This window comes from Aulonocara sp. 'chitande type north' Nkhata Bay, linkage group LG7 (genome assembly GCF_057382095.1).
Source record: "Aulonocara sp. 'chitande type north' Nkhata Bay isolate Kocher_YH1m ecotype deep benthic linkage group LG7, A_spYH_male_GT1.1, whole genome shotgun sequence".
In the NCBI taxonomy this organism is placed as follows: Eukaryota; Metazoa; Chordata; class Actinopteri; order Cichliformes; family Cichlidae; genus Aulonocara; species Aulonocara sp. 'chitande type north' Nkhata Bay.
Window position 1 is genome coordinate 30957567 of NC_141350.1, and position 19787 is coordinate 30977353.

General features: G+C 41.3%; 1 protein-coding gene across 1 annotated transcript; it reads right to left on the minus strand.

Annotated features, from left to right (window-relative positions):
- Positions 1–1034: 1034 nt before the first annotated feature.
- LOC147325470 (LIM domain transcription factor LMO4.1-like) lies at positions 1035–18839 on the minus strand. Its single transcript, XM_086300010.1, has 5 exons — positions 18634–18839; positions 8824–9070; positions 3427–3523; positions 3168–3326; positions 1035–2720 (listed from the first exon to the last, which is right to left on the minus strand). Exons 2-5 carry the CDS (start codon positions 9063–9065, stop codon positions 2712–2714), a joined length of 507 nt encoding a protein of 168 aa, XP_086156136.1. The 5' UTR covers positions 9066–9070; positions 18634–18839; the 3' UTR covers positions 1035–2711.
- Positions 18840–19787: the final 948 nt, after the last annotated feature.

The following is a 19787-nucleotide window of genomic DNA, read 5'->3' on the forward strand; positions in this document are numbered from 1 at the left end:
GAGAGAATGTCAGCACAATGAAAACACGTCAGTATAAAGAGTAAAAATGTGAACAGTACTGCAGTAAACATTTAAACTACACAGTATATGTCACTGCAGCTGAGTAATCTTTCCAAACACGGTTACTGCATGAAGCTTAAACATGTTCCAGATGATACTTCTTTCATACAGCATCCTAGGAAAAAGGTACATCATGGGTGCTGCCGTGCTACGCCCAGTAGCAGCTGTGCTCCTAGTTGATCTAAGAGAAATTTTTACCTGTGTAGAAATGACTATGTTTCTAGAATCTTGACTTTCTTGTTTCGCTTATGTACTGAGAAAAAATTTAACTTCAAACTACAACATATAAAAAATATCTACAGAGTGCTTGAGGATGACTGTTTGTGCAGTTTGACATTAAAAACAAAGAACTAACTGAAGCTTGGTTAGGCTGCTTTGTGATCATGCCAACAAACATACTGCCCAACCACTTCTGAAGGACTGCCCTTCAGAAACAGAAGGTCCAGACTGCAGGGCGATGAAGCTTCTGTGGCTGAGGTGGCCATATTAGGGATATTCTCCCTCTGACATCACACGGATCCAAGAGCAGAAAAACCTGTCTGAAAGTGAGTATTGAGCGGTTTTAGCTGCTGTTTTAGCTCCTCCCATCCTTCTGTTGTCCCACGTAAACAGATGTAGGCGGAACTGATTCCATTTTTATGATATTGCAAAGATCCTAGAGCAGTAAAACCTCTCTGAAACTGAGTATTTAGAGCATCCTGAAGCCTAAACTATCTTATTTTGGTCCATAGTGCAGCATCGCTCAAACAAGTCCACCCTTTCAACTTTTTTCTGATTGGCTGGACCATGTAAAGAGAAGTGGGCAGGGCTCATTCCATCATCATGACATCACACAGAGCCAGAAATAGAAAAACAAAACAGTGAAACACTGTATTTTTACCCCCCCTTCCCATTTCCTTTTGATTGGCTGAGCCACATAATGAAAATTAGGCAGGGTTCATCTACTCTGTATGACATGAACATCGAGGGCAAACATGATAGGAGATAAATATCAAAGCCTGCTTTAATATTTCTTTAAATACAGTTTCCTAAATCAATAAAGAATGTTAGCATTTTTACTTTGTTGTTATCATGTTTACTGGAGATGAGGCAACAAAATTAAAAAATGAAACTGTGGCACAGATTGTGGTTAACTCAGACTGTCAGATGAGTCTTTATTCAAATAATCAGTCTTAGCTGTTTTATTAATCGCCATCAGCACACGGAGACAGGTGGAATCAACTTTAGCGCACTATAACTTTATCCTACAATGGTTCACATGGTAAAGCTTCCACAGCACTAATGCCATCAGTACAACAACAACAACATAAACATTGTTTTGCTAAAAGAGTATTACCTTCACACTCTTAATTCTTCTTAGTAGAAGGAAAAGTTGGACTTGGCCACTGCCATGTCACCCACTGTTGTAACTTTAACTTTATCATTCTTTGGCCTCCGCCATGTTGGTTTTCTGGAGCTGGAAGTGACCATATTTGGAGGAGAAGGTGCTGTGCCACGTTGTCAGCTAAAAGTGAGCAAGCCAGTTATTTTAAGCCTCAATAAAATCCAAACAGCTATAAACAAATGAACCCCACCGTACACCTGTTATTTAGGAGAAAACTGCTTCAAAGTTGGACATTATAACATGGGAGTGTATAGGGACTGACTCACCTTGGGAGCCAGGAACTGCACATATGCATAAGCTGATGTTTTATTCCACAACAGAAACTCAGTGATAGTAGCTTCTTCCTGAGAACAGGAAGAATTAAAAATCAAAGCCAGTCTTTAATAAAGTAAGTTAAATAAAGGGTCCGTCCTTGTTTTTGACACTACAGTCAAAAGACGACTGTTCTTGGTTTCCATTTGTAGTCATTTATATATATATGGCAGTACATCTCCCTTCACATATAGAACAGAGCAGGTATCAATGTCAGCAGATATGACACTGAAAAAGTCAGAAACGGCATTAAAAAGAGAAGCTCAGGTGGAGGTGGGTTGCAAAGCAGCTTGCACAGACTAAAACAGGTCATACAGAGTCACTGATATGAGACATGTGGAGGAGAACGAGCTGATTTAACTGGGAAAAGACAGTCTTAAAATTCATGGAGAAATCAATCCCATTGTCTGTGACATTCACACTGCCACTAGGGAGCAATTTCTCTTCACTAACTCGCTAAAATGTGAATATTTCACAGAGAAGTACACGTCTTTAAGTCAGTACAGATGTTATGGTGTCCAGGTGTCTCTCAGCGTGTCGAAGGAAACGTCGAGTAGCTAAAATGACGACACAACAGACCCAAACGAGTTTTACTCAAATATGTGGTCAAATATAGTTCACCTCCTGCAGGAGTCACATTGCTTTCATTGTCTTCTCCTCATTCAATGTCCACAGTAACTGGCTGGCTGGGAAAATTAAAATCACACAAATGGGACAGTTCCACTTTTCCTCTTTCAGCCAGGCCACAGCTAATCAGTGAAATCCCAACAGACCTCTTTCAGATTTTACTCCTCGTCATCTTCAGAGTCTGTTGGGAAGTTAAAATCTGAACCAGCGGCAAGGGTCCACGAGATCAGAGGGAGGTTGACCAGCGGTGGGATTTACAGCGAGGGGGAGAAGGTGAAGAGGAAAAAGGTGGGGGAGAAGGCACACATTTGGTTTTCCATCCTCTTCCTCAGCAGACCTGTAGATGGTAAAGAGAAGAGGTTATAAACCAAACCAATCACCAGCTTGGATAAACATCCATGAGTCTGCATTAAAGTTAAACTGACTGGAAAACAACAAAACAAAATTCCAATCCACTGGATTGGTCTGTTTCATTTTCATTAAGAACTCTTTTTTTATCTGCATGCTGTTAGTCCACATAAACTACTTCCAGGTGCAAACACCACATTTTGAATCATCTCCAGATCTTCTCCCCAACACGGAGAAAATTACTCTCAGCTGCTGATGAAGCAACTTTTGACTGAACTATCAACCTCTATTTAAGCCTCTGAAAAAAGGGGGATGGAGCAAAAAATACTCGCCAATTCATCAGCAGTTAAGCTCACATTTTTGCTTCATGAAAATCTTCCTGAATGAAAATGATGTCACTGTTCAAAAAAGTCTTAGTCCAGAAACTGCCTCTCACCTTCTGGTCAGACATGATGTTGTTGCCCTGCAGTGGAGTTGAGTGTCCGCCGAGCAGGCCTCCTCCCGGCCGGTCGTGCTCACAGAAGATTGTCCCGTTGACATAGTGGAAGCGATCGCCGGGAACCAGGCGGTTCCTGCATGTTGCACACGTGAAACACTAAAGAAAAACAAATAAATTGGATTAAAAGTTTCACCGGTCTGAAAAGATGAAAACATGTAAGGTTGACAACGCTGGACTGGTAGAAGATCACGCTCACCTTCAGGTGGTAAACGCTGCCTTGTGCTCGCATCACCATCTCGCTGGCAGGTATAGACTGTCCACAAGCGCTGCAGGCTCCACTGTGTCCAAACAGCCTGCACATGAAACCAAACAGTCATGCATCAACACAACAGCCATAAAGCAGATGTCGTGGGTTCTCAAATCCCATCTCTACTATTTCAGGTACCTGTGAAATGTTGAAATGTTAAGACATAAGTTCAATGCCACCAAATACGTCAAGATATCTTAATGCCAGAAAAAAAGTTGCCATCACAGCAGTAAATGTCAGTTTTTCTACATGCTGATGTAGTAAAGGAAAGAAATCTGTCAGATGAGTCTTTGGGCTTCAAGTGTAAGAAATAATGTATAAAATTACAGAAAAGACTCCTATAGTTATTATAAAACTGAAGGTTTTACTGTAGAATAACCTATGACCTCCTTCATATTTTCAAAAGCAGTCCAGCAGGCTGGATTAGAGTCTTTGTGAGGCAGATTCTGGCTTCCAGCCCTTATGTTTGACACCCCTGCCTTATAAACACAGCATGTTGGCACCACTGAAGCTTGGGCAGAAGGGTAATAACAAAAGTTTGTGATTAAAGCTGTAAATGGTTTTATGTCTTCATGCATCAGTTATATATAGTCTGTATTTAGCACCCATAAAAGGTCCAATGAGAGGGTATCGGCTCCGGGTCGTTTCAGTGTGGCGGCACACAGCAGCCGGTCCTCATCAGTCTGAACCTGGAGGAAGGTCAGTGCCTGTGTTGAACCTTTAAAGGAAGCTGCTGTCATCATTAAAGCTACACGTGAAACCCCGCGATACTCACTTGACCACTTTGGCGTCTCTCTCTTTCTCCCTCTTTCTTTGTCTTCCCCTTTCAATGACTCCACAGAGTAATGAATTTTTTATCTTAATCCAAACAGTCATTTAATGAGTGTGCCTGAGAGGATCCCTGTCCTCCTTAATTAACCCTCAGACACACACACACTCCTCCCGAGTCTCAGTTAAGGCTCATCTTTCTTTAGCAGCATGACGAATCTAAGGACTCGACCCCAAACCAGACCTTAGGTAAGTCCACCTCAGCTCAAGGTTTGGATAATTTAGCCATGGCTTTCCTGTCTGTTGGTCAGTGTCTGTAGCTTTGAGTTCATGGGATGGATGGCGGTTGGAGGTCCTCCCCACTCAAACACAAATTAGCCGAAATCCACTGTAGGACTATTTATACATATTTTGAGCTCTTTATTTGCACTCCTGCCACAGAACGGAACAAACGGCTGCCAAGCGAGAAATCTGAGGCGGCTGTAATTCTGGAGTGGCACTGGAAGTCCAGAGTGGATTTAAATCAGACGTTTCTTCAGCTCGTTTGCGGCTGGAAACACACGCAGGGTTTTTTTTGTTTGTTTTTTTGTGAAAATTAGGTCTGGTGTCAGGTGCCAAAAAGCTAGCACTTGAACATCAGTACAAAACGGCCACATGATGCTGTGAACATTTGGCTTTCAAGCCAATCAAAATGTACGCTGGTTCTCAAAAGCCATCAAAGCAGGAGAGCTTTCACACTGACTGGACTGCTTCTCAAGTGCTCCATCACTGCTGATTGGGCCAAAAATAAGAGGTATTGGTGGAGTTAAAAGCACACATGACTTCAATTTCCACAAGAGTAACAAAAGCCATGAGCTGAATTTAAAAAAAAAAAAAAAATCTATTCAAAAGCATTCAGCCAATCAAAAAAGGCAAAATAGGAAGTGACTAGACCAGGGCGATATGACAAAAAATATTTATCACGACATACATTTGAAAATTTGCAATAACGATATAACTGACGTAGAGCTGGGCGATATAAGATTTTTTCATATCACGATATGTTTTTTCATTTCAGGCGATAACGATATCTATCACGATATAAGCCAAATAACTATATTTGTAAGATTTAAATGTGCCGTTGCTCACAAGTAAAATGTGAAATAATCAGCAGCTTGTTTTGATTTAAATATTTATTTCCCATAATAAGTTCAACAGGGTAGATGTACTTAAGAAACATGAGACTTTTTCAGATAAATAAAGGCAAATATTTCAAACTACACAAAAGGCAGCCGCTAAAGCGTTTAAGTTTCAAAATAGAACAAATGAAACAGACTAAATTGTCAATTCAACTTAGAAACAAAATATTAATTCTAAAAATAAATCTTAGTTTGTTTTACAGAATAACAGACAAAATTGACTAACTTTTGTCAATATCAAATAAACTGAGAACTAAAAGGAAATTCTCAATCTCTCCTTGTTGTATAGCTGAGCTTTTCAAACAGTTTTAACAGTTACTTTAGTCTGACAAAAGCCGAATGACGAATTAGCGCTTCCAGTCAGAGACTGAGGCTACGTCCACACGTACACGGGTATTTTTGAAAACGGAGATTTTCCGTGTTCGTTTTAAAAAATAATCCCGTCCACACATAAAGGCAGAAATGAAGGAAAACGCTGCTATGAACATGCCAAAGCAGCAGGTGGCGCTAGATTCCTAACCGTGCAGAAATGTTGGCCAATCAGAAGTCTAGAAGCCTCGGTGGGAAAAAGTAAACAAAGCTGGGGCATAGAAGCAGAACCGAGTCGTATGTGTGGAGGGACAGTAACTGTGTGTATATGTAAGCATTTAAACACTGCAGAGAGTAGAATTAACAGTAACAGTATTGTAGAAATTCATTTCACCGAAACAATAACGTGGTGCACAGTGTGACGTCAAAAAATGCGCACACCTTTGACGCTGCGTTTTCTCCGTTTTTCTAGTCCACACGTAAATGCAAAAACTGAGTTTTCGAAAATATCCACCCTGGCCGGAGTTTTTAAAAATCTTCGTTTTCAGTGACCAAAAACGCCGTTTACGTGTGGACGAAAGGTGCAAACGCATAGAAAAATCTGCGTTTTCAAAAATACGTGTGGACGTAGCGCATGCACCAGTTTATTGTATGTCCAGACTTGCTTTCGGCACAATTTACAGTGAACGCTACTGTTTTTTGTCAGACTTGAAATAGCCGAAATACCTTCACACTACGGAACTTCTATGGCTCTTCCGTTCGACAATCTCTCCGGCATTGGAACCATCATCTGTTTTCTCTTCGGTCACGCTCGGTTGATTTCTCTAGTCGGCACACTCATTTCCTCCATTACCCGGGCGGTACGGTGGCTGGCTGCTTCCCAAACAAATACACATGTGCGGCTTGGCACTTGTGCTGTACGTAACAAGTCCCGTGACGTGACGCTGCGGCTGTGATTGGTTGATTGGTTCGGCTCTGCGCTACTTAATTTGGATTGGCTGACCTTTTTTTTTTTTTTTTTTTTTTTAAAGAGGACAAGAGCGGCGAGGTCTATCGCGATAGTTTAATTTTTCTATCGAGAAAAAGTTATATCGCGATACATATCGTTATTGTTCTATCGCCCAGCTCTAAACTGACGATATAATTGACACTAGACAAAATGCTTTACAACTCCACAACTTTATTAGTGCAAAAAACCCCAAAAACATCAATGTATTTTCACTTAAACAAGCAGCTGTTTTTTATGTGCATTAAAGTTATATAAAAAATTAACAGTGCAAATGCAAAATCCTTGCTGACAGTTTAACCAAAAGGCATTTCCAGTGGAAACTGGCTGACAGATCCTCAGCATAACCATGTATAATATCCACAAAACTTAAAAAGTGGTTATACACACACAATACGGTAATATTATGTTGAAGCACAGTACGTATCACTCTGCGAGGCTCCTGCCTACGATAGCCGCAATGCTCCGACAGTCCATCAAGCGGTGCGGGTTCATAGCTTAGCAAAGTCGTACTGAAACATTTGACAGATTTTCGAGTGCCGTGTACGACATAAAATCGTTTCGAGGTCAGTAAACACAACCAGAATTCATACATAAGGCACACAGGATTATAAGGGGCACTGTCGATTTTCAGAAAAATCAAAGGATTGATTTTAAGTGTGCCGTCTTTTCCAAACAACACGTAATAACGACGGCCCGCTAGCATGCTCTACCAAAAATAGTGCTTTGTTGTGTATCTGACGGGCGAAAGCTAAACCAGTTCCACACCACTGAAGTTGTAGCATTTTTACAAACCAATTTTGGTTCATCTGTTTCATTTAACGATCCGCTTTCACCCTTCTCATTCTCTGTCGCCGTCATGCTTTTTCCGCCATGTGCATATGAAAACAAAGGCACTGCACATGTGTGTTTTACCCATATTATATCACAATATTTCATTTTCTTATCGTTTGCCCGACATTATACCGGTATTACTGTGAACAGTATGATATGGCCCAGCCCTAGAAGTGACATCACAAAGCAGCATTCATAAAACAAAACGTAGCTCATGGGATCACTAATCTTATTTTGGACGAACCACAGTAAAGTCTTGACCACTAGAGGGTGCTACAATGACCAGGAATCATAGACTGTATATAAAAAATGGACACTGCCAACATGCTAGCTTGCACTGCTTTGAGGTTTTGTATTTTGAAGCTTGAACGGGCACATTCCAAAAACATGTATAGTTACTAACAACGAGAGAATAGTGATAGAAACCAAAGGTATTTTTGTAGAAGGCTGTAAACATGTTTATTTCTGCTCTAAAGTTAGACACATTGACACAGGAGTCTATGGGGCTGATTCAGTGCCTGAGCCAGCCTCAAGTGGTCACTAGAGGAACTGCAGGTTCTAACATGAGAAGCCATCACATCTCAGCACCTGAGCTTCCTGAGACCAAACTGGTGTATCGACTTGGCACACGTTCCCGAAGCTGTCAAAAAAAAAAAAAAAAAAAAAAAAAAAAAAAAAGCAGCATTCAACAACTGAAGAGCTCCCTGTTAGTTTAGAATCATAGTTTGATTGTGACTCGACTGACCAGTCTGTTTTGTAAAAGGCAGATTTTTGCCTTCAGTGAAGCCTTTTTCAGTTTGGATGAGTTTGAATGAGCTTAATCATGAGCCAGTCATGAATGCATAGGAACCTGTGAGAGTCCAGCTTCTAATTTGGAGTCACACCAGTGCAAAAACCGCATGAATACTAATCAGGGACATTTATATGCACCTGCATAAACATCCCATTTTACGGCTGGATCGAATGTGGAATTTCCTCCAACACACTGCAGACCTCTCATGATTATTCAGTGTATCTTATTGCAGATTGTGGCGTAATCCGACCGTACAGTCAGAGCTTTATTTATTTCATGAGAGGCTGCTGTATTATTACTGGCCTGATGCACAAAGTCTGCTGTGTCTCAGGGTCCTCCTCAGCAGCTTTCCAGATCCAGCCCTCAGTTTTTCCTAGAGATGCCCACAAAACCCCTGCCTGCACCTCCCTCACACACACTAACACACACACACGTTTCACGTTTCTGAAAAGCCTCACCTGATGTAGTCGTTCTTGCAGAGGATCATGCCGCCTTTGCTGTAGCAGGTACTACTGTACTCGCCCAGCTGAGCGTGGCAGCAGGAGCACTTGAGGCAGCGCGTGTGCCAGTACCGCTCCATCGAGAAGAGCAGGAAGCGGTCCGCGATACGACCCCCGCATCCTGCACACGACCTGCCCGCTGTCCCGCCGCCGCTGCCCATCACCGCTACTGTGGGTGCCTCCACCCTGCTGTTCACCATCGCCACTGGAGGGTAAAAGGAAAGAGGAACCATTGGAGGTTAGATATAAAAAAGGTGTCAAAGATGAGACCAAATAAAAGCGTGTCAGTGATGTTAACTCCAAACCTGAGGCTGCGACTCACTTTCTAATATTAATAATTACTTTCAGATTTTGAAGTTGTTGCCACCTAACTGATGATCAGTGTGGGACAGCATGGCAGGGTGAGAAAACCAGGATTGGACTGGACCATGATATTTTTCTAAACTAGCTGTAAATGCTTCTTTTCTACTCGAGCACTTAGAGCACATTATACAACATGTCTCATTCACCCACACACGCAAGCACTTTTCTCTACACACAAGTGCTTTCCATCCAGCATTCACACGCATTCACACTCCAATGAGCGAATCAGGACCAACTCTGGGTTTGGTTTCTTTCCCAAGGATACTTGATCGAAATACCGACCTTCTGATTGGTAGATGACCTGCTCTACCTCCTGTGCCACAGCTGCCTCTTGTTGTATAACCACCAGAAGCCCTCTGACACACCAACTGTCAACTAATGACATATTTCTTCTCCTCCAAACAACGCTAAGTTGAATATTTTTCTGTAGCCACAGTTTTTAGTGTTTGTACTTAGTTTGGAGACTAAGTTGGGTATCTGGTATCTATCTATTGGATATCTATTAGAGAGGAGGGTGGGAGCTCAGAGTACAGACGCTGCTCCTCAAGACCAAAAAGAAATGCATGGAAGGAGATGCTGGGGTAGACCCAGGGTCTACCCTCAGTTTGAGAGGAGCTTGACAGGTTGAAGGGAGGTCTGGGCCCACTTATGGAGTGAGACTTTTACCTGAATAATTAAAGGCTCATAAAACAGTGCATGAGGCAGGAGCATATCCTTGAATATGAATGTAATACACAAACATAAGAACGATTCCCAAACAAGCTCAAAGATGGTAAAACAAAACCACACACACTCTTCTGAACCTGATAAACGAGCCCCGTGAGCAGGGAATCTGTGCAGGATCTGGGCCTTGATTTAATTCTTTCCTTCATCATCTCTTTTTAAACATTACGGAAACACATGTACCGTCGGGCAGCATTCAGCATATTCCTCCTCACTCTCGTTTTTCCATTACAGAACTGAGCTGATTTCATGCACAGCTGGGAATAATATTGCTTTTGAGTACAACCACAGCAGTGTGTGTGCCGCTCAGCAATGAGTCAGCAACACTGCCTCTTCAGCCGCTTCCATGATTTATAATTAGGGCCAACAACAACATAAAATAATTGCAGGGCTAGATTTCATTTTCCAAATGAGCAACAGCAGCACAATTTGTCCTCCAGAGCGTCTAATTTCAGCAAGGGCATGTTTAGCTTTACGACTAGCCTTCCCACAAGATCATTTGAGATTGCAGCAAGCAGCAGCTGGTCCTCTGCGGCGAGGCGGGCTGCCCTCAATACCCTCATTTTCTAGAGTAGACACCTGGCTCTAATCAACCACAGGAACACCATGTTAAGAAGCCCAAGGCTACGTTCAAACCACAAACAGCCACACGCGCTGGGACCAAACCTTCTTATTAGTGACGGCTCAGTCATGAATGAGTCAATCCTCTGAATGAGAAGTGAGGCCATTTATTTAATCCACAAATGAAACCTTTACATTTGAAATGGGTGAAAACTCGAGCTCATCGTTTTAGCCTTAAATTCTCCTCGAGGTGTTTAAACAGCTTGTAGTGCACAGCAGGACAAACCACAGACACAAAGCGTGACTAAATCCGACAACTTTTTCTACCAGAAAGACATAAAACTAAACAGTGCACAGTCGGGGGTTTGCATTCAAATCTGTGGACCTGGGCTCTGTGCTTCCCTCTCTACTTCCTGCCATGAATCTCCTGTTCCAAAGCTGGATTTTCACATTAAACACGTCCAAAATTTCAAATAATGAGCTCAGTGTTTCTACAAGTAATCCCTGTGAGCGGAACACTCATTTGTCACTGTTTTTTCTACTCTTGGCTCTGTTTGATGTCAGACCTTACACATATGGGTTTATGAGGGGCAGCCAATCAGAAGAAAGCTTGCTTAAAGGGGGAGGATGCAGAATAGCTTGTTTTAGACAAGATGAACTGAAGGCCCAGTATAAGATAGGGTTATTTTGAACTGTGAATCATGCAAAGCTGCTTTATTAGAGTCCAAAAATAGAATTAAAGAAGCTGGAAATGAACCGACGGGTCCTTCTTCATGTGTCTGCTGACAATGAAAGACAAGAATGATTACATAAACCTGCATCACTGGTATACTTTAAATTCACTTTGTATATAATCAGTACATTGCCCTGATATTTGGGGCTACATGGGCTGCAGTTCTTCAAATGCCCACTTGAGGTTCCTGTGAGTCAATCCCCATAGACTCCCATGTTCAAATTCAACAGCAGAAATAAACTGCTTTGGTCTCCATCCATCCATTCGCTTCCGCTTATCCTTTTCAGGGTTGCGGGGGGCGCTGGAGCCTATCCCAGCTGTCGTAGGGCGAGAGGCGGGGTACACCCTGGACAGGTCGCCAGTCTGTCGCAGGGCCAACACACAGGGACAGACAACCATTCGCGCTCACATTCACTCCTAGTGGCAATTTGGATTATCCAATTAACCTATCCCCACAAGCTGCATGTCTTTGGACGGTGGGAGGAAGCTGGAGTACCCGGAGGGAACCCACGCAAACACGGGGAGAACATGCAAACTCCACACAGAAAGACCCCGGCCTGATGATGGAATTGAACTCAGGACCTTCTTGCTGTGCGGCAACAGTGCTAACCACCGCGCCACCGTGCTGCCCTGCTTTGGTCTCGATAGCTATTTTTCTCCTTCTTAGCCAGTTATCAGGGGTGTAAAAGCAAAAGACAGGGACGTGCCTGATGTGGTCATCTCAGAGAGACAGAAGCTACACCCACATGTGTTTACAAGTGGCACCCAATCAGAAGAAAGTAAAAGTAATCTCAACTTGGAGGCAATTAAAGTGACGTCCAATAAGTGTGAAGTATACTGATCATTGTCATAATGTAGCGCCAACTGTTATTAGCTACAAACTGATGGAAACTGAGCCATTTCCGCCTCAGTGGACTTTTTCATCCAACCAGGATCAAAAGCATTTATAGCTGACCAACTCATTACTAAACCTATCCTGAAGTTCAACCTCTGACCTCACTCTCCCGTTAGCATAAATCCAAAAGGTCATCACAAGGTCAATAATTCTGGATCTGTTCCCACTTGGTGTTTTTAATGTGACCGTGTGCCTAAACATCTCTTTCTCCTCCTTCTGTCTCCTGTCTTTGGTGCCAGATTCCTCTGGGTGGCACATCACCAGCCGTGAAATCAATTAGCGGCCCGAGTCTGCAAAGCATAACAGCTCCCCTCCCACCCCTGTGAAATAAAGTGAAAACCTGTACATCGTCACGAGTTTGTCTCTACAGTGGCATCCAAAACACAACCCTGTCCTCTGGATATCATTCAGGTGGTGAATCAGACCTGACCGGCTCATATGCAGACTAAAAAGGATAAGAAACCTCAGTTAATGAGTCTGAAACCTTTAAAAGAACACACGTGCACACACACACACACACACACACACACACACACACACACACACACACACACAGCTCTTTAACCTGAAAAATGTCCAAACGTTCCCAAAACAAAACTGTGGAGCAGCGGCCAATGCAATCATCACACTAACACCTGTGTTAATTCGAGAAGATTCGAGACAGCTGCCAAAAACCTCTATGATACAATTCTTATCCAATTAAAATGCAAATCCTGCTTTTAATCATCTCCTGCAGCACACAAAGCCTCAGCGTGTCTCACTGCTGAGACGGGGACGTTTCAGGCTACAGATACTCAGATTTATACCCAGCAGGTCGTACGATATATTTGCAGAAAGTAAATATCTTTGTCTAAACAAAAGCTGCTTCTGTGTAAAGTGTAATTATGTTGCCATATTTACCAGGACGTTTGTCACATTTTGGGTTCAGTCATTGTGTTTTCATGAATGTTTTATCATCTTCTGGAATGTTACCAGAAGCTTTATTTTATAATTTCTGGATGCTTTATGGAAAATCTGCTTTGTTGTGTAATCTGGGCGTGATGTTTTTTTGTTTGCAAGTTATCTGAAAGGTTTTCTGGAAACATTGCAGTTCTGAAACATTTGTCATGCTTTGCTGTTGTGTTTTTGTATTCTCATAAAAGTTCTGGAATGTCGTGTTTCCTGAACAATTCTCTCGTTAGGTTTCTGTGTTGTTGTTATTTTCATATTTTCCTAATATTAATTACTTTTTTTAATGTTCCTTTTTGCAGAAATGTGATTTCTGAAACATATTTCTGGTTTTGCTGCTGTGTAACATGTACAGGACATGTGGTTTCCTGAATGTGTTTCCTGAAGTGGAACTTCTTCTGGAATGGCATTGTGATTTCGTAAAGAAGAAGGAGTGTTTTACAGATTTTTGCCTTGGTGCAGTCAGGTGGTTTTTATTTTCCCATTTTGTTTGCCGGAAATGTCATTTTGTCGTTTCCTGCTGAAAGCTTTCCCGTCTACTTCTTAGTTTCCTCTAAAGCCTGATAAAACGCTGCACAGACTTCCGATTCTTCCTTCCTGCACACGCAGGTCTGACCATGTCATTTCCAGCTCCACACTCACCTGTGTGGGCTTTACTTTCTGAGCTTCCCCTCGGGGTGTCAGCAGCAAACACTACGTGCTTTCAAACCGCTGCCGGTGAGCTCTGCTGCATGGCCGCTGAACCACCACAACACTCGCTGAAGCTTGGCTCTTCAAACGAGTCTTCATCTTCGAGTCTTTTTGGTCGGATGTTTGGCTCTGGTGTCAGACTGTAGTTAGTGGAATCTGACTGAAAGCTGGCCAGAACATTCAGGCTGTGAGTATCTGTGTGACTTCTCGGTGAAGCTGAGCGTCACACAAACATTATGATCACATCCAGCAAACTGAACTGTTCCCACCTTTGCTTTTTCTTTCTTTATTAGCAGCTCTTTAATCCTAAAGAATCGCCGGTAAAGGAATAGCTGCGTGTGATGGAGCAGTGAATAAACACAGGGGCTAATGAAGAGACACAAACTGGTGAATCAGATCCAGTTTCAGGCTGATTGGGTTGACAACAGCTCTTTTTTTTTTTCCTGGCAGTTGACGGATGTTCCTCATATTAAGAAAAATCTTCGTTCTGTGCAGATTGGAGGACCTCAATTAGTCTAAAAGGAAAGGGTTTAAGAGTATAATGTGTCACAGGGCGTATCAGGTTATGGCTGATATGTCATCTAGTAATTCATCACAGTCCACAGGACTCCCAGTTTGAGTGGCTTATATTCCCTTTTAATCAATCTTTTTAATCATTTCTTTCACTCAGTGTTTCTTATTCCATTTAAATTGTGTTTGCCTGATTTTTTATTTTTTATTTAAGCACTTAATAGTTATTTGCCATTTAAGCTTGTGACCATCAGGACTGTATTTCAGCTTTTTACTGGTTCCAGCATCACCCCAGTCCTGACATCTCACCACTGGCTTCTTATTTGGTTTAGAGAAGACAGTGGTGAGATGTAAGGAAAGATTTGGGGGGGAGAAAGGAGCAAAGAAAGGAAATTCCAGTAGAAGAAAGGAGAGAACCTAAAGAAAGGGGAAAACAAGGACACAAGCTAAGAAAAAAGGATAGATAACAAGGATAGAGGCAAGTAAGTAAGACAATAAGGGCAAAGTGAGGAAGGGATAGGTAAGGAAGAAAGGTAAAAATGCAGGATGGGGAAAAATAAGGACAGGGAAGCAAGGAACAAAGAAACAAATGAATGAAGAGAAAGGAAGGAAAATGGGGTATTCAAAAAGAAAGGAAAACAAGGAAGGAAGGATAGAAGAAAGAAAGGGGAAATAAAGGCGAGAATGAAGGCTTGATAAATGGAAGAAAAGCAAAACAACTAAGCAAGGAGGGAGGAGTGAATGGAAATGCAAGGAAGATAGGTAAGGAAGCACAATAGAGAAGAAAATAATGATTGACAGAAAGGACAAAAAAGGAATGAAGTGAAAGAGAAGAAAGTAAAGAAAGAAGAAAACAGGAAGGTAAAGTAAAGAAAGTAAGAAGAAAAGCTAGGGGAATAAGAGTAGAAGATGAAAAGGAAGGAAGAAAGAAGGAGGGTAAAAGGAAGGGTAAGAGTAAAAGACAGGATAGGAGGAAGAAATGAAAGAAAGAAATGGAACGAAGGACGGATGCCCTGAATGGTTTGCAGCCATTTTAGCGGCTGCTGGATGCTGACAGGACGAACTGTGCACGAGTTGTTTTATTCTGAAATTATGAAGTGCTTCCTTCCTTCTTTTTTCAAAGCAGCTCAGTGAAGCCTCCTCCACACTCTTCAGAGGTGTAATTAACAAATAAGCTGCTTTCAGTCTGAGGGGGTAAAAGTGACTAAACGAGCCCGAGCGAGGGCGCGCCGGTCACACAGATCCAGTTTCTTCTCCTGAGACTCTCACAGAGAGACGTGCCGTTTCATTAAAACAGGCCTCTTTTTAATTAACACCGAGGGCACGGGTTCGTGTGGCAGCAGCGATCCTGCTCGCAGTTTCAGTCAAATTAAAAAGACGCAGCTCTGCCGCAGAAGCAAGAGCTGATAGAAATATCCTTTTTAATAAAAATTTGGTCAAATTTATTCAGTCAGTCGCTCGTTTAGGAAAACAGTTTCAGAGACAACCTGCAGATTCTCCCACAGAGACTTTCCTGTGGTGCTGAGAGCTGAACGAGTACAGCTCAGATCACTTAAACACACCGACACACACACGCCTGTAACGACGTGATGAAAGTTCACTGCATGCAGCAGGTTTACTGTATATGAAAGAGGGACATGGCCACTGTGATGTCCCTCGTTAGTGAAGTCCTGTTCTGAGTATTTTCCCGCCTTTTTTGGCTCTTAATGGGACCTATAATTAACAACACGGTTTTTAATATGACCTAAAACCAAGATCATAAGTTCATCATGAGGATCTTGAGAGACACTGCGTCATTTTCGCACAGACTGTTTAATCAGAGCAGTCGCCCCCTGCTGGTCATTAGAAAAAACAGGTTTAAGCGGCTTCACTTTTCAATAATGTCTTTTTTATAAAGAGCATCGTTGACACCAACAGTGATGGATGAAGCATACATGCCAATAGTTTTTTACATTTATTGCAACTCTTGATTTTTAGTTATTTATTTTTAGGAGCTTTTCTGATCATTTGATTTTGATTCTTATTCATAAGCTTGTGTTTGTTATTTTTGTGAAGTCAGAATAAAAATATTTAGCTATAATAACTGAATTAAAGCATAAGTTTGAATGAACAAGTCAGCGGATATTTTACTTGAGCGTAATTTTCCTCTCTGAACGATTCATTACACAGAATTAAAAGTCATTCACTTACAGCAGAGGTCGTGAAACAGCTTTTTGAAAATGTGCTTTTGGGTATTCTCTGTTTAAACTCATTTATAAAACAGTATAATCATCAGGCAGTTAGGGCTGTTGGATATAACGATATATATCAGATGACGATATAAAAACGTCTGTCGTTTCATTTTACGCTATCGTTTGTTTCGTGGTGTCGCAAAATAAACTGTTTACGGAAATATTTTTCATTATTTTGATGGTCACTGTAGCGGCTATATTAATTTCTTAAAGTTCTCTCTTTCTCTTATATTTTATATAACCACACTACGGACGGACAAGCGCCTGTTTTTATGCGTTGTGGTTAGCAACAACGATGGTAACACCATCGCGTGTCCGCTTGTTTATGTTCCACATAAACCTTTCACAATTAAGCTCAAGATCCTGTTGAGACTTTTCAAAATAAACTGAATCACGTGAAAGAGCACATTATTTACAGATGAGAAGTAAAAAAGAGCCGCCAGGTGCTAAAAACTAAACCTTAGACTCAAACGTTAGAACAGGCTTTTCCCCGCAGCACGCCGTGTAATAAATACTCACAAAGAAAACGGCGGCCGTTACAACTTATGTCTAAAAATGTATCGCTTCATGCGTCGGTTAAAACACTCGACTCCAGCTACATGACGTGGAAACGCTGGAAACACTTCCCGCAAGTCGAGCTGCCCGAGATTCACAGAATTTACAGAAAATGTTACATTTTTGTGATTTAAATCGTTATCGGGACGATAACGATTAAGAGCTCTAAATAGAGTGTGTGTAGTGCTGAGTTAGAGTACACTCGCCCACATCTGCTAACACATTTTTCTACAAGTTTTCCAATTTCTTTTGAAAAAAACAACAACAAACAAACAAAAAAAAAAACACAAAACATTTTTTAAACTACATTTACAAAACTGAGTGTTTGCTCAAAGTCACAAAATGTTTCATACCAGACACATAAACAAAGCCAGCCAAAATATTACCAGTGCCGAGCATTTATTACACGCTGCGGCATGAAAATGAAAAACACAGACTTCAGGACATGACGCCCGAGTCGTTCCAACCTACTCGGGCTGTTTTGTTCCATAAAAGTCACAATGTGAAGCAGAAACTCCAGAAACAAACCACAGGCCGGGTAAAACATCTGAAACCTGAAGTTATGAACCTTAAACCTGCACTCTTTATAATGACCAGCAGGGGGCGACCTGCTTCTCCTGCGATCTCCGACCCAACAACACTTTGTCCAAATTATTAAATCAATCAATAAATAAATTTACCAAAAATGATAAATAAATGATTTTTAATAAATTATGATGCAATTAAAGAAAAAAGGACGATAAAACAGAGGATGCTCATAGGCTAACGACTTGATTTCACCAAAATGATTATAGCAACTAACCCATGAGTGATGTCACAGTGGCTACTGCCATCTTTTATATACAGTCTATCATATCAACTATCTCTTTGCCTCTCAGGATGAACATTTTTTATTTGTTTTTAGTTTGAATCTGCAGTTGTGTTTAACAAAAAAGGTTAAATGAGATCTGAGATTGGTTTTAAAAGTGGGTGAATATATTAAGTTAGTGAGGACAGCAGTGTTATAGCATCTAAACTTAAATCCATGTGCACAGTCCTTTTTAAATAACCAAAAATGAACGTGTGTTCCTACAAGTCTGATGAGATATGATGTAAACACTTCTTATATCAAAGAGTAAGGTAGGACAAAGCAGATTCTCTGGTTCCACTTCATCACTTTGTGAACATAAATGAAGCAGCACATTCCTGTTTTCACTTCATATTTTTGTCATTTCATAGAATAAAAACGGGCGGATGAGCTTGGAAAGACTTTGGCTTCATGTCCTGGACCCTGCCTGTTGTAAATGTCATGCTGCAGTGTGAAATAAAGACTCGGTGTTGATGCTTTTCTGAGAATATCATGCGGTTTGGAGCAAAGATAAAACTGTGTTTGTGCGTTTGCCTGTTTCTGAAGAGTCAGAAGTTTTAAAAATGCTGTCTGAAAAGAAATGTGTCTGAGAAAGTGTAAATATTAAAGACGAAAACATCAAATCTGAGGCTTAAATCGCGGTAAATATTTCAGTCTGGTTTAATTTCATTCCGCTGACAGTAAAATAGTCCTTTCAGGTTCGTGAACTCACCTCCGCGCTTTGAACTTGAATCTCTCTGTTCGTCCACCTAATGTTTGTGCCAAAGGTCAAACAGCTGGGAACTTTTCGGCTCAGTATTCCTGTGAAGGAGCTCCTCTCCGCTCTTCTTCCATGCAGTCTTCTGCTTTTTTCTTGCAGATGTTTGAGCGCTCTCTCGCTCTCTCTTTCTTTTTCTCTCTCCTGCACCTACTGCGCTTTGTTCGCGCACTGAGCTGTTCACGGAGGAGCGCTCCTCCCCAATTTAAACCAGCCAGGCCACGCCTCCTCTGCGTCACGAAATGGGCGTGGTTCCTGCCTGTGGTCAGGAAGATGGATGACTGCTGATCTAAAATCTAAATATGCCATAATTATCTCCTGACTGTGACTGCAAACAGTCGTTTATTCACATGACGCTTTGCTTCAAGAGAGAAATTATTCTTCTTACAACAACAGGGATTTATTACTAAATAAAAACAGAATCAATAAATAACTCAAATCAGTTTAACTTAAAGAGTTAGGCTTTCTGCTCCAGATTTATTTATAATATTTATTTAAATCTAATTTTATTTATGTATTTATGTAGTTTAATGGGCGTGTTTCTAATTTATTGTTCGAATGTGAAGAGCCAATCCTGAAATAAAAGGAGTCCAAGAGGACCAAGAAACAAAGAAGGAAGGAAAGTATAAGAAGGAATGGAGAAGGATGCTAAGGGAGAGAAAGGAAGGCATTTAGGAAGAAGGGATAAAAGGATGTTAAAAATTAAGGAAATTACAGTTCAAATGGAAAGGACCAGGGGAGGAAAAAATTAAAGAGCAACAGGTAATGAATGAATGAAGGAAGGAAATTAGGAACATGGAAAATAAGGAAGAAAGAGAAAAGAAGGAAGGAAGAAAGGGTGACAGACGGACTCAAAAAGTAAGGAATATGGAAGGAAGGAAGGAAGGAAGGAAGGAAGGAAGAAAGGAAGAAAGAAAGTTGGGAACAAGGTAAGAAAGGAAGGTTTGAAGGGGGAATGAGAAAAAGGAGAAAAAGTAGAAAAGTATGAAGGACGGTATAGGAGCAAGAGAAATAAGGATTTAAGGATGAAAGTGAAAAGAAGGAAGGTAGGAAGGAAAAGAAGAAGTGAAATAAATTAGTAAGGAAGTAAACTGCATGTCTATTATATT

Excerpts from the sequence above, each read along its gene's own strand:
- LOC147325470 (XM_086300010.1), bottom strand. The coding sequence starts at position 9,065 with ATGGTGAACAGCAGGGTGGAGGCACCCACAGTAGCGGTGATGGGCAGC. Across the intron at positions 3,524-8,823 it reads TGCAAGAACGACTACATCAG|GCTGTTTGGACACAGTGGAG; the intron begins GTGAGGCTTTTC and ends TTTCATGTGCAG. Across the intron at positions 3,327-3,426 it reads GCAGCGTTTACCACCTGAAG|TGTTTCACGTGTGCAACATG; the intron begins GTGAGCGTGATC and ends GTTTTTCTTTAG.